The 14586-nt window shown below is 38.3% G+C and overlaps 1 protein-coding gene across 1 annotated transcript; it reads left to right on the forward strand.

The window, feature by feature from the left end:
* The first annotated feature begins 5356 nt into the window (after positions 1–5356).
* On the forward strand, positions 5357–8630 carry LOC104605320 (disease resistance protein RPS5-like). The gene has a single exon (XM_088889403.1). It carries the CDS (start codon positions 5580–5582, stop codon positions 8400–8402), a length of 2823 nt encoding a protein of 940 aa, XP_088745529.1. The 5' UTR covers positions 5357–5579; the 3' UTR covers positions 8403–8630.
* The last annotated feature ends 5956 nt before the right edge of the window (positions 8631–14586 follow it).

Below are 14586 nucleotides of genomic sequence, written 5' to 3' on the forward strand. Positions count from 1 at the left end.
CCATTTTTCAAAAGCGTGCCAACATGATTTGGAAAGGCCCAAAAACTAGTCGATAAGTTAGTTTGTATGTTACAACCAAAAAAAGAAAAGTTCATGGTGTATATACATACAGGAGAGAGAGTTCAGGTCTGAGACCTGTAGGGATATTTTTGGATCAGTTGGAAAAGAGAAGCTTTAAACTCAGGAATGTGTTTCTGTTATGTCATCTGGTTCTGCAAATGTTCCATGTGGAAATCATGACGGATATCCATGACTTCAATATTTCATAATTTCTTCCTGTTTCCATATATATATATATTTTTTGAATAAGTGGGGGAGGTAGAGAGGAAAGGGGGTGGGGATCTCCATTTGGTTTCTAGGTCCTACATCTGGAATGCTTGGCAAGTCCTTTGGTAGTATTTATTCAACTGTGAGACTCAATCTTGTACACTGTTCTACAATGAAATCCATAGTTGTTGAATGGACCACCCTCATTACCGTACTAGTGACGGTAATGATTTATGAAGCATTACCATGATGAATGATTTATGAAGCCACCACCACTTGGATAATTGGATGGTATGTAGTGCAGACTGCAGCGTTACCATGATGAATGATTTATGAAGCATCTGTCATTGCATTGAGAAGTGAATATATAGAATTTGTATGATAATTGGTCTGTCTTGTCTATTCAAGTGGGGCAGCAAAAATCCTGTTCCTTGGCAATGCCCCGAGGAAAAGAATGCGCCAAAACACAAGTGCTCAGAGTTCGGGGGTTTGGATTAAAGCTGACCTGAACCAGACCTAACCTGGATGGATCCAACCTAACGCTTGAAGAAATTTGGTAAGCGTACTCTCCACTTTCATTTTCACTGAATTCAACCATTGACCAAACAGAATAAAAAGAAAGTGGCATCTCTTTGCACTCCAATTCCAATCATTAATGCTGTCTTTGGTTGCAATGCGAATTTATTTGTACTATATACAAAACCATGATAGTGCAAATGTTTTCGGTGCAAATTATGATTTATTTTTATTTCAAATTGCATTACAAACAAGTAAAATAAGACCTAAAATAGAATAATGTAAAACCCAAAATAAAATTTAACCATAATTGATTTGCATTTTTTTCATTTGCACTCTCATGCATTTGTACTAATGCAAATAAAATTTCACTACAACCAAATACAACCTAAAGATTCAACTTTTCAATTTATCTCCATATTAGAAACAGTTGAACATACAAAATATATTTTGAATATTGTTTTTTGGCCATTCTACTCGTATAAACTGGCCAGTTCTAGCCAGTTCCAATATATATATGTACATATATGTGTGTAAATATATATTTTATTAATAAATAATGTATAAATATATTTTAGATATGTTATATATATTTTTATACTTAATTTATGTTTTTTAATTCAGTTTTAATTCTTTTTATTTATAAAAATATTAAAAATTACAATTTGAGGCAAAAAAAAATAGCGGGGAAAGGCATCTACGACTCCTTGGAACGCATAAATCTCAAAAAATTACTAAAATAAAAAAACCCCAATCGGACATCGGAGTGCAAAGTTATGGCTTCCAAAAGTTTGCATACATTGAGTGTGCAACCCACGACCCGATGATCGGGTCGAACGGGTCAACCGTCAAAACGGCTGGGTCAAATGGTTTTTGAACAAGTCAACAATTTTGACTATCTGGCGAGTCTTGAATGAACCAGACCCAGAAACTTGGCTGGGCGATGGTTCGAATTATTCAACCGGCTGGGAGTAACTTGCTTATTTATAAAAGGTTGCTAATGATGATGAGAGCCATGGCACTTTAACTTTGGTGATAGAGGAGCATATTTTAGGCTAGGCTATTGATCTAGGATAGGAGAGGGTGATGCTTAATTTTAGGTCAGGCTATTGATCTAGTTTGGTGATAGAAAAGTCACTTTAATTTTGAAGTGGAAGGCAAATTGGTGTAGAAGGTTGCTATTGATCTAGTAGAGGGTGTGAGACCATATTTTAGGCCAGGCTAGATGTTTATTGTTTTAAGGCCATGGTTGGGAGTGCTTAAAAATAAGTGCTTATTTGGGCCATTAAGCACTTATTGGTGTTTGGAAAATAAGCCCGAAATAAGTGCTTATTTTAAAAATAAGGGCTTATTGTTAAGCACAATTTTCCATCTTTTTTTAAGTCCTTATACAATAAGTACTTATTTAATTTTTTTCTTCCAAAATTATCCCTAATTGAATTTTAAAATACCACTTATAAAATTATCCCTAATTGAATTTTATAGTACTTTTGCAAAAGTACTTATGAAAGCACTTTAGTAAAAGTACTTTTACGAAAGTACTTTTATAAAATCACTTTTACGAAAGTATTTTTACAAAATCACTTCTACAAAAGTACTTTTACAAAATGTACTTTTGCAAAAGTGCTTTCATAAAAGCACTTTTGAAAAATTGCTTTCGTAAAATTTGAAAGAAAATGAAGGACAAAATAGTCACAAATACTTGTACAAGTGCTTATTGGAGAAAAAGACTACCAAACACCCAATATGAAATAAGTGCTTATTAAAAGATAAGCACTTGAAAAGTTAGATATCAAATGCAAATAAATGCTAATTTGAATAAACACTTATTTTTAACATAAACACTTCTAAACATGACCCAAGTATTGTTGCACCTTTATAAAAAAACTAGGTCACCAAGCGATGAGGATGCAAATTTTGTACCCAATTTGAAAAATATACTACTACACCCACAAGAACACTACCAACACCTACCCACCACTAGAACACTCAACCTAGCCTTAACCTAATTGGGTTGGTTGAGTTAGGGTTCAGATTGGACCTTTGCCTGCCAAATTTACAAATGCATGCATTGATACATGAATACTCTAGTCTTAAACTCTTAATCATCAGCCTCTCTCCTCTCCCTCTTCTATAAACATATTTGTCTTGTTTGTATCATATATATAATATAACAGCAGATGTATCATATATAATATAATATACAGGCCATCAATCCCCTTCCTAATCCAACTTTTGTTTTAAAGAATAGGTTGTGTCAGGTTTGGATTGATCTACAACCCTTCTAATATGAATAAACTGATGCAGTTTGTCGCAATCCAAAATCCCTTCGCATTGTACCATCCAAAATCCAAATTGTTTGTCGCAATCTAAACTGTTGTCATTAAACTGATGCAGTTCAGTAAAAGTGGATTCCAATTTCCACCCATCAAAGCTAATCTCATCAGTTATTCGTCTAATCCTGGCCGGCGGTTGTCCCTTCTTCCACTGGGTAATCGCTTTTTAGATTTTCTGTTCGGCTTCGTTCCTAGTTGGGTCGTGTAATTGTGGAACTGATTGGCTTTCTCTACCTCATTGCGAATTATCACCGAGCCATGATTGTCATTGTCGATACTTGATACCGACTTAATCAATTCGTTTGGGTCGTGTAATTGTCGATACTTGATACCGACCGGTGTAAAAATATGGATCGGTAAAAGGAATTGCTTCTAATTAATAACATTTAATTTCAAACAGCATTATCTGAAAGACAGACTGCTTCTTATGTAGGCTGAGGTTGGCTGCCCTGCATTATCTTTAATCAACAGACATGAGAAAGAAATTGTTTTTAGAAGTACATATGGAAGACATGAAACAGGGGCAGAACTAGGGCTGCACACTGATCAAATGGGGCTCAATATGGGTAGATTCAAATATTTGAATTTGAATCGGATTTCATCCATTTGGATTTGTATTGGATTCGAATTGAATTCGGATTGTAATGGATATATTGAATAGTTTAAATAAGTTAAGGTAAATATTTTTGGGTTAGTCTCTCTTTGACACCCGAATTTTTTAAATTGACTTACCACGGCCCCCTCCGCTAGTATATTGTACATGTCAACTCAAGTGGCCAAATATAAATTAATATTTCAAAGCTGTAATATCAATGGATCAGGCTTGGTGTCCGAAACCCGATTAAGATTGACCAGATCCTAACTTTTAATTACTCTCAAATATAAATCATTATATATTAATAAAAATTATAAATTCTTATATATTATCATAATATTACTTTTATTTCAAATTTCTCTTACCCATGCATCGCACGCGTCCCAATTAATATATAACATACAGAAAAATCCAAAGTGGCTATTTTATTAAATGAATGACACCTTTTAGTAATCTGGTGAGCAGACATTACAGTCAGTCACTGATCTGAAATCAAAATTCAAGCATCTATTTTGCTTTGGTATGTGCCACCGTCCACCGGAATTTTTTATAAGATGAAAAATCTATGATGCCGAAAATATATGATATTGAAAGTGTTTTGACGGGATAAACAACACCTGACCGGCTATCACGTTTATGATGCCAGTTGATTGGTCAAAAAAAAAACGAGAATTGAATAATTGGAAATGGGAAAATAAAATGATAGTGCTGAATGAAAAACATTTGTACAGCTAATCTTTATAACCTTGCATTGGAATATCTCTATATTTATGTGTGGAGTTCGGCTTCAGTTAGGCCAATGCTTGTTCAAGCAGTCTTTACAGACTTGCATTGAGAATATCTCCTATTTATGTTCTTTATTTCATGCAGAGATTTCAATGCAAGGTTGCAAAAGACAGTTGGAATGGTATGGACACAGGTTTGCCCTGATGGAAGTAAGTTGATCTCACTTACACGCTTTATTTCATGTGAAGATAATCCCAATGCAAAATTACAATAAGCTGTATGAACGGTGTGAGCACCATCTTGCTCTGACTGAAGCTGAACTCCAAGTAATTATGCATTTAATTAAATGAGAAACTAGAAAAAAAGTAAGAGAAGGTCATAAATAGTTGAAGGAATGGACAGGCCACGTTCATATGTTTTGTCCAATGTTTTAAAAATCGATCCGGCTGTTCTACCACCCAGTCCGAACATATGGCCCTTTGTAAAGATTGTTATGATTGATACTAACTTCATCAATTCGTTCATAGGTTTTGTGGGCGTGAGGGGGATCTGACCAGCGTGAAGATATTAATAGGTAAAAAGAATTGCTCCTAGTTAATACCATTTAATTTTAAACACCGAGGGACTGCTAATTTGTAGTGTCTATAAGACTATAACCAATAGACATGAGGGAGAAATTGTTTCAACTAAAAAACAAAACAGGGGGCAGAGCTAGGGCGGCACCCGGATCCAATCGCCTCAATATACGTAGATTCAAGTTTGAATGCTTATATTTTGAATTCAAATCGGATTTTATACATTTTGGATTTGTATCAGATTCGAATTGAATTCACATTGCAATTGGATATATTGAATGGTATAAATAAATTACGCTAAAAATCATCAAAAATATTATATATTATTATTAAATAAATGAATTTAAAAAATGTTATTGCATTATTGCACAACCCAACTGATGATACAAACTATGGTTGACTTTCAATTTGTACGACAACCTAACTGTGGTTCAGAGGTGAGACAAATCGGCACATCCAAACTTACAGAAAACTTGCTGCAAATTCAGTCTTAGAGTTCCATTACAAGTTTACAACTGCTCCTTCCTTTCCTCTTTGTAGTTGTTAGAAACTCCTAAGTGCGCCATGAATGACCCGTGCTCGTTGTGCAACCTTGTCTTCCAATGCTGGGCTTGCATTGGAGGGCCTGACCGTTCAACCTATGTCTGTAACTTGGAACAAAATCGCACATCTCTGAGTGATCGGTTGGAGAAATTGAAAGCTTTACGAAATGATGTGGAGAGAAAAGTGGACAAAGCAGAGAGGAGCGGAATGACACGAACAGATCAAGTGGATCACTGGCTACAACGTGTACAAGAAAAAGAAGGGGAAGCCCAGAAAATCCTTGATCAGTGTTCTCAACGGATTGCTAAGGATTGTCACTGTCTTGGAGATTACTGTCCCAAAAACTGCTGCACTAGCTATAAGCTCGGTAAGCAAGTGGCTTTATTGCTTCCAAATGTGGGGGAATTAATCAACGAAGGCAACGATTTCAAATCCAGTGAAGTGGCTTATAGGCGGATGACACAACCTGGAGAAGAAGTTCCTCTACCAGCAACAATTAAAGGCATGGATTTAATGTTGGAGAAGGTGCGTAGTTGCATCAGAGAAAATCAAGCTGCTGGAACTATTGGGCTATACGGTACAGGGGGAGTTGGGAAGACAACCCTTCTAAAAAAAATCAACAACGAGTTTCTCGTCAAAACAGCAGACAACAGTGATTTTGATGCTGTGATCTGGGCTGTTGTGTCCAAGGAATTAAACACAGCACAGATTCGGAAGCAAATTGGCGATCAATTGGGGATTACACGAAAAGAAGATGCAAACCAGGTTGCAGAGGCTACCGACATTTTCAGGTTGTTGAACCGTCAAAAAAAGTTTTTGCTCCTCTTGGATGACGTATGGGAACGAGTTGATCTAGAGGAAATTGGAATTCCTCACCCCAGTACTGTCACTGAATCAAACAACAAGTCAAAGGTGATATTCACAACTAGATCTGAAAAGGTGTGTGGAGAAATGGAGGCTAAAAAAATTTTCAAAGTTGAATGCTTGCGGGATGATGAAGCATGGAACCTATTTGAAGAGAAGGTAGGAGAGGACACCCTGAATTGTGATCCAGACATACGTCAGCTAGCCAGGGATGTTGTGAAGGAGTGTGGTGGGTTGCCCTTGGCTCTCATCACCATCGGCCGCGCCATGGCAAGCAAGAGGACTCGTCATGAGTGGGAACACGCTATCACAGTGTTGCAGAAATCTCCAGCAAAGTTTTCAGGTATGGAAGAGAAAGTGTTTTCAATTTTGAAGTACAGCTATGATGCCTTGCCAAATGATAAAGTTAGAGATTGTTTCTTATACTGTTCCCTCTTTCCCGAAGATCTTCCTATTAATATCAAACGAATCATAGAATATTGGATTGGGGAAGGATTCATAAAAGGAAATGAGGAAATGAGGGAAGCAATGAATGAAGGATATGATATCATTGCAACTCTAAAACGAGCCTGCTTGTTAGAGCCCAGTGGGAATTATTATTTGGAGAGCAGAGAATTCGTAGAGATGCATGATGTGATCCGGGACATGGCATTATGGATTATCAATGACTATGGAAGGAATGATAAGAAGAAGCATTTGTTGGTAAGGTATGAAGAGTTGATGGATAAGCTTATCTTCGAAAGGCAGGGCGCCAGCAGGATATTTACGCTACCTCCACGTTCTCCTTATAATAATAGTGAGAGTGATGCAGAGCAGCAGCAAATTAAAGATGAGGTGGTCGTCCCTCCTGATGAAGACTATCCCAACCTTATTCCAATTGCAACCTTCTTAGTAGTCTATGGTCCAAGGAAGGAATTCCCTACTAGCTTGTTCCGATCTACCAAGTCTCTTAGAGTTTTGGATTTATCTGGTTTTTTATTTGGAAAAGTAAAGTTCCCAACTGAGATTGTTGAATTGGCTGAATTGGAATACCTCAATCTCTCACATACCAATATAAAGGAATTGCCATACGAGTTGGGAAAGTTGAGGTACTTGAATTTGTATGAAACAAGAGATCTTCATGTGGTTTCAGTTGAGGGGATCCTAAAGCTGTTGGATCTACAGTATTTGAACCTACTTGATTCTAATTTTAGGGATTGGGAAATGGAAGGTAGATCAAGATTGAAGGAAGTATTTGAAGCCTTAAAGCACTTAACTGATTTCCGAGTCACAATTAGCAGTGACACATCTCTCCAAAGTTGGTTAAATTCCTACAAGTTACAGAAGTACACAACAGCTCTATCTCTTGAGAATTACAAGGCCAACTCTTTCTGCATAACTACTACTCCTGAAAACATGTTGCTAGAAATATTCAAGGTTATTGATTGCGAAGAGTTGAGAGATATTAGTTGGCTAATGGAGACAAAGAAGGGGTCAGAGAAGGAGTCAGCCTGGAGGCCAGAGATATTTTCACTCCATATCGTTGATCTTCCCAAGTTAGAGATAATAGAGTTGCCGCACATGTGCTTACAGAACATTGAATTTATTTTTATTACTGGTTGTAAGGTGTTGGAGGACCTAACCTGGCTTATTCATTCTAACAAGCTTGAAAGGCTTCGGCTAGTGAATCTGCCAAGACTAAAAAATATAATAAATGCAGAAGAAATGTTGATACCATTCTCAAATCTTAGATGGATAATTCTTGTGGATCTATCGGCATTAGAAGACATCTACCCCGGTGCCTTGCCTCTTCCGTGCCTAAAGGAAATTCGCATAGAAGAATGTCCAAAGCTGAAGAAGCTCCCATTTGACTCCAACACTGCTAAGAACGACACTTTGATGAGGATTGAAGGAAGCAAGGAATGGTGGGAGGCGCTAGAATGGGATGATGAAAGCATCAAGTCCAATTTCCAACAATATTTCACCGACATAGAAAAGTAGCAGCAAGGTAATAAAGTAATTAACCCTCATGATGGATTTTATTGTTTGTAATGTAGTTTTGGACGATGATAATCGTGACTTTTAATTTTGTTATCCCTATTCCCTACCCATCTGATTCCAGTCGAACTAATTAATTTATTAATGAGCTTTCCTAAAACAAAATAAATGATAATTCTTTTCCACTCCAGTTTGTGTGAAAATGGGCATATATATATATGTGGATCTTATTTATCAATTATTGGGCTTAGGGAATAAAAGAGAGGTTAGTGAATTAAATAAATAAATATTTATCAATTATAACTTATTTAATTTATTAAAATAAATAAATGAATAATTTAATTAAATAAATATTTCATTTATTATTGGGACAGGATAGGTACAAGCTATCCCAAACCGACTTAACCTTTTGATATTACGCTCAAGGGGGGGGGGGAGAGAGAGAGTAGGGCGGGAAATTCATAGGGGCAATATAGAATAAAGTAGTAGAATCCCTAAGCTTTTTTAATTAAGTTTCTTGGAAAAAATTACTTAAAATAAATAAAAAATTAAACATATTTTGATATAGGGTCTAGGTAGGGCAGGAATTTCACTCCACATCCCCATCACTTTCCTCAATCAAGTATCCCTATTAATCCCCATCCTTATTAGTAAAACAAGTAAATAAAGAAAAAAAAATTTATTTATTATTGAGATAGGATTCGTACAGGTTATCTCAAACTAGACCCAACCCGTTAACAAAATAACAACCCTAAATATTGGACTTGAGAAGAGAGAGAAATAATTTGTTAGTGAAATAAATGATTAATTAATTTAATAATTTTGTAAATTAAATAAATAAAAATTTATAGATAATAATTTACTTAATTTATTAAAGAAAGTAAATGAATAATATAATAAATATTAATAAATCTTACGGTGACATAATTATAAATAAATTATTTAGTAAAATAAATATAAAAATAAATAAATTAATATATAAATAAGGAGATACATGACAAGTTATCGTTATTTTGTTTTATTAATGGCATCATTATAAATAGTTACGGTATTCAAAATATCTATTATAACTTTTATAATTTCATTAGATTAAATTATTTGTTTTACCAAATTTCATTTATTTTACTAAATAAAATTTTTATTTATTATTGGTTTTGTATTAGAAATCTATTATTCATTTTTTCCAATATTATTCTTTCATTTATTAGGAATCTATTATCGGTTTTGTACCCTTAAATGCAAAAAAATATTACAAATAATGTTAGTATGTATATGTATTGTTTAATTTAGAAAAAAAATTATAAAGATTAAAGAAAATACACAATAAAATTAACAATTCATATTAAAAACAATATATATGTAATAAAAAGAAAATATTTATTTTTCTAAGTACCTTGTCAGTGACGTCTGGCCCCAAGTGGCTTGTGACTCAGGGGGTCCCTGGTGTAGTGCAACTCGATTGCTCTCTAGGGGAGATGACCTGCTCCTCTTTACGGACAACGGGAGCTGAAGGACCATCCTTTTCTCTTTCTTTTTCCCCCTAGGGGGTGAGGTCTTTATATACTGGTGATCTGATAGGTTTGGTGAAGTTGGCCCCGTATCTTTGCTGCGGCGATCCACTGCCAAGTAACGTCCTGGGGTGGCCTGTTACTGCGAGGACTGGCATGCTGGTGGGCTAGCATGACCATTGCAGGGTACGGTCCTGTCAGGCAGTAGGCAACCACCAGAGATGGTAGGTATGGTGCCGTCAGGCGAGAGACGTAGGTGCAACCTTCTGGTACGGCTGTCAGACGAAATGCTTCCCGTGAGGCTCCGGACGAGCTGTCCTTCTGCGAGCAGCTTGGGGGTGAGCTATTTGTGACGAGCTCCTTGGTGGTGAACAGCCTGGTGGTGAGCTCCTTGGTGGCGAGCCCCGAGCTGCCTGGTTGTCAAGAGGCTGCACTTAATTGTCATGAGGTGCCAAGTTGTCACGGGGGTAGTTCTACAATGGAAGAAACCCGTGCGGCGTCCAGCCCAAGGCAAGTCAGGACAAGCCTTTGTATGCTGGGAGGCTAGGAGTTGCCCGAAGGGATGGCTCCCCAATGGTCAGTAGTGCTGGGTCATGACCTCAAGTCGCATGGCCGGGGCACTCTACTGGCTCTGGCCGGTCCATGGGAGGCGCCACTTACGTGCTAAAGGGGGATGGTCGTAATGCAAGGCAACTATGCGCCGAAGAGGTGGCTTAGCACTGATGTGAATGGATCTCCTATATGCCGATGATGATGGGCACCTGTGTGCCAAGATGATTGGACAACCGTTTGGGCCGGAGCACACCCGTGCGCTATGGGCAACGGGATAGCTCGATCAGCTTGGGCAAGGGGCTGGCGAGGTGAAGGGTCATGCTTGAGCAAGGCCTGCATGCCAAGCCTCCCTTGAGCGTCGGCAACGCAGTGCCGGTCCATGCACTGTCCCCATGAGCATGTAAGCGCCCATGAGGAACCCTGGTAGCCATGCTAGCCATTAACCAGGGCTGCCCCGTAAGGGAAGTTGGTCTAGGAGTGCCAAGGTTAGGCACCCAAGGAGGTCGACCACCCCTCCTCAAAGAGTACGTTAAGCTTTTAGAGGTCTGCCTGAAGATGACATCAATTCTCCCAATAATCTTACAGGCAAAAATGATGATGGTGTCCCTTAACGTAAGCCTGCCAAGCGTAGCCAAAGCTAAGCCTGTATCAGACCGTGACAAGACGTCATAATGTCACTGGAGGGCCAAATCCGCCCTCATCAATTGAGTTGCATCGACTGAGCCACTTTGTAGAAGCTACCTAAGATAGCTCCATCCAAGAGTTGATTTTTTGGCTCACTTATTAAGTCTATTTTCGACTTTCTAATTTTTTATCAAACATGGCTTAATGGCTTTCTAGGTTTTCTCAACTCGTGTAATGTTAAAAGTCTATTGCATAAAAGACCTCCTAAATGGGTATTGACTCATAAATTAAGCATTCTCTCATTTTTCACTTCGATATAACGAAAGGACAATTAAGTTGGTTGCAAATTATAGAAATGATTCAGTAAAATGCAAACTATAGAGTAGGTTTTTGTAAATATGTGAAACTACAGGAGAATTTTAGTAATTAAATGACCCGTTTTCGAGTAAAGGCACCCACTTATTTGATGCTTTGTATTTTTGAGAGAGAGACAAACACGTGTATGAATGGGCTCTCTAGTATCGGGACTTTCATATAACTAATGGCCACACCACAATTATTGTTGAGCTACCAACCATATATGGGGCTGTCAATGTGTCAGGTCCAACCCCATGAGGTGGACCCAAACAGATCGGGTAGGTTTTGGGTTATATATATACTAGCGGAGGGGGCCCTACGTTGCAGGGCTCGTTCATAAACTATCAAGCTCGAGATCGATTCGAATTAGAAACTTGAACTCGAGCTCGAGCTCAATTCAAGTCAAACTCAAAAGTTTGAGCTCGACTACCTTTGATTGCAGGCGGGGTGTCGAGCAAAGGTCTCCCTTAGTTGACAAGGTGTCGAGCCAAGGTCTTCCTCAGTGGTCGATTCGAATTAGAGACTTGAGCTTGAGCTCAAAAGTTTGAGTTCGGCTCGGCTCGAACTTGATTACCTCAGTTGGAGAGAGAGAGAGTGAGAGAGCTGGCATTCTTGTAATTTGTAAGAAAGAGAGAGAGAGTGGCATTCTTGTAATTTGTAAGAAAAAAGTAAGAGAGAGAGATTTGGTAGGAGAGAGTGGCATTCTTGCAATTTGAAAGAAAAAAGTAAGAGAGAGAGAGTTGGTAGGAGGGAGTGGCATTCTTGTAATTTCTATGAAAAAAGTCAAAATATATTGTTAGATTCCATTTTCCTCATTCTTAGGCCTTCTCAAGTACACGTTTCATCTTAATATATTTACTAATGGAGGGGGCCCTACGGGGCTCACTCATAAACTATCATGCTCAAGCTCGATTCGAATTAGAGACTTAAGCTCGAGCTCGAGTTGAAAGCTTGGAAGTTCGAGCTCAACTACCTTTGATTATAGGTCTCTCAAGCAGCCGAGGTGCCGAGCCGAGGTCTCCCTTAATTGCCAAGGTGCCAAACCGAGGTCTCCCTCAATTGCTGAAGTGCTGACCTAAGGTTTTCCCTAGCAAGCGAGGTGTCGAGCTAAGGTCTCCCGCCTCCCTTAGTTGACAAGGTGCCGAGCTAAGGTCTCCCTCAGTTGTCGAGGTGCTGAGCCGAGATCTCCCTCACTGACTGAGGTGCCGAGCTGAGGTCTCCCTCAGTGGTCGAGGTGTCGTCTAGCTCGAGCTCAATTCGAATTAGAGACTTGAGATTGAGCTCAGAAGTTCGATCTCGGCCCGACTCGAACTAGACTACCATTGATTGCAAGTCCCCTAGCAACCAAGATGCTGAGATGAGGTCTCCCTCTGTTGGAGAGAGAGTGACATTCTTGTAATTTATAAGGAGAGAGAGATGGCATTCTTGTAATTTGTAAGAGAGAGAGAGAGAGAGAGATTTGGTAGGAGAGAGAGTGCCATTAGGGGTGAGCAAACGATTTAAATGAAAAACCAAAATTTTTGGTTCAGTTTTTGGTTATTTTAGTTAAAATTGAATTTCAACAATATATATTTTAATATATATTGTAGTGTATATTTTAATATATAATATATATTATATATTAAAAAATATATTATACAATGTATATAATAAATTATATATTTTAATACATAATATAATACAATATAATCTATTATATACATATTATATATGTAATATATGTTAATATATATATTATAGATAATAAAGTTCAACTAATTTGGTTTTTTCGATTAACCGAATTTTTAAAACTGAAAACTAAAATCGAAATTTTTGGTTTTAACCGAATAATGCTCACCCCTAAGTGGCATTCTTGTAATTTGAAAGAAAAAAAAGCAAGATAGAGAGAGAGTGGCATTTTTGTAATTTGAAAGAAAAAAAGCAAGAGAGATAGAGAGTTGGTAGGAGAGAGTGGCATTCTTGTAATTTGAAAGAAAAAAAAGCAAGAGAGAGAGAGAGAGTTGGTAGGAGAGAGTGGCATTCTTATAATTTGAATTAAAAAAAAAAGCAAAAGAGAGAGAGAGTTGGTAAAGAGTGGCATTCTTGTAATTTCTATGAAAAAAAGGCAAAAAATATTGTTGGATTCCTTTTCCATCCTCATGCCTTCTTACATACACATTTCAGCTTAATAGATTTACTAGCGGAGGGGGCCTTGCATTGCAGGGGCTCGCTCATAAACTAATAGGATCGTGCTTGACTCGAATTAGAGACTTGAGCTCGAGCTCGAGCTCGGCTCGAGTCAAAAGCTCGAAAGTTCAAGCTCAACTACCTTTGATTGTAAGTCTCTCAAGCAGCCGAGGTCTCCCTCAATTGTCGAGGTGCCAAATCGAGGTCTCCCTCAACTATTGAAGTGTCAAGCTATGGTTTCCCTAGTTGGCGAGGTGTCAAGCTAAGGTCTCCCTTAGTTGACAAGCTGCCAAGCTGAGGTCTCCCTCAGTGACCGAGGTGCTGAGCCGAGGTCTCCCTTAGTGGTCGAGGTAGCGTCTAGCTTGAGCTTGGCTACCTTTGATTACAGGTCTCTTACGCTGCCAAGGTGCCGAGCTAAGGTCTCCCTCAATTGCCGAGGTACCAAATCAAGGTCTCCCTCAATTGTTGAAGTGTCGAGCTAAGGTTTTCCTAGCAGGCGAGGTGTCGAGCTGAGGTCTCCCTTAATTGACAAGGTGCCGAGCTGAGGTCTCCCTCAATTGTCGAGCTGCTAAGCCGAGATCTCCCTCAGTGACCGAGGTGTCGTGCTGAGGTTTCCTTTAGTGGTCGAGGTGTTGTCTAGCTCAAGCTCAATTTTAATTAGAGATGAGCTTGGACTCAGAAGTTCGAGCTCGGCTCGACTTGAACTCGATTACTTTGATTGCAGGTCCCCTATCAGTTGAGATGCTGAGCTGAGGTCTCCCTCAGTTGGAGAGAGAGTAGCCTTCTTGTAATTTATAAGGAGAGAGAGAGGGCATTCTTGTAATTTGAAAGAAAGAGAGAGAGTGGCATTCTTGTAATTTCTATGAAAAAAGGCAAAACTTACTATTAGATCCATTTTCCTCATCCTTAGGCCTTTTTAAGTACACATTTCATCTTAATATATTTACTAGCAAAGGGTGCCTTGCGTTGCAGGGGCTCAC

The sequence above is a fragment of the Nelumbo nucifera genome, chromosome 1 (assembly GCF_055504915.1).
Source record: "Nelumbo nucifera cultivar China Antique chromosome 1, China Antique-T2T, whole genome shotgun sequence".
NCBI lineage: Eukaryota > Viridiplantae > Streptophyta > Magnoliopsida > Proteales > Nelumbonaceae > Nelumbo > Nelumbo nucifera.

Excerpts from the sequence above, each read along its gene's own strand:
- LOC104605320 (XM_088889403.1), top strand. The coding sequence starts at position 5,580 with ATGAATGACCCGTGCTCGTTGTGCAACCTTGTCTTCCAATGCTGGGCT.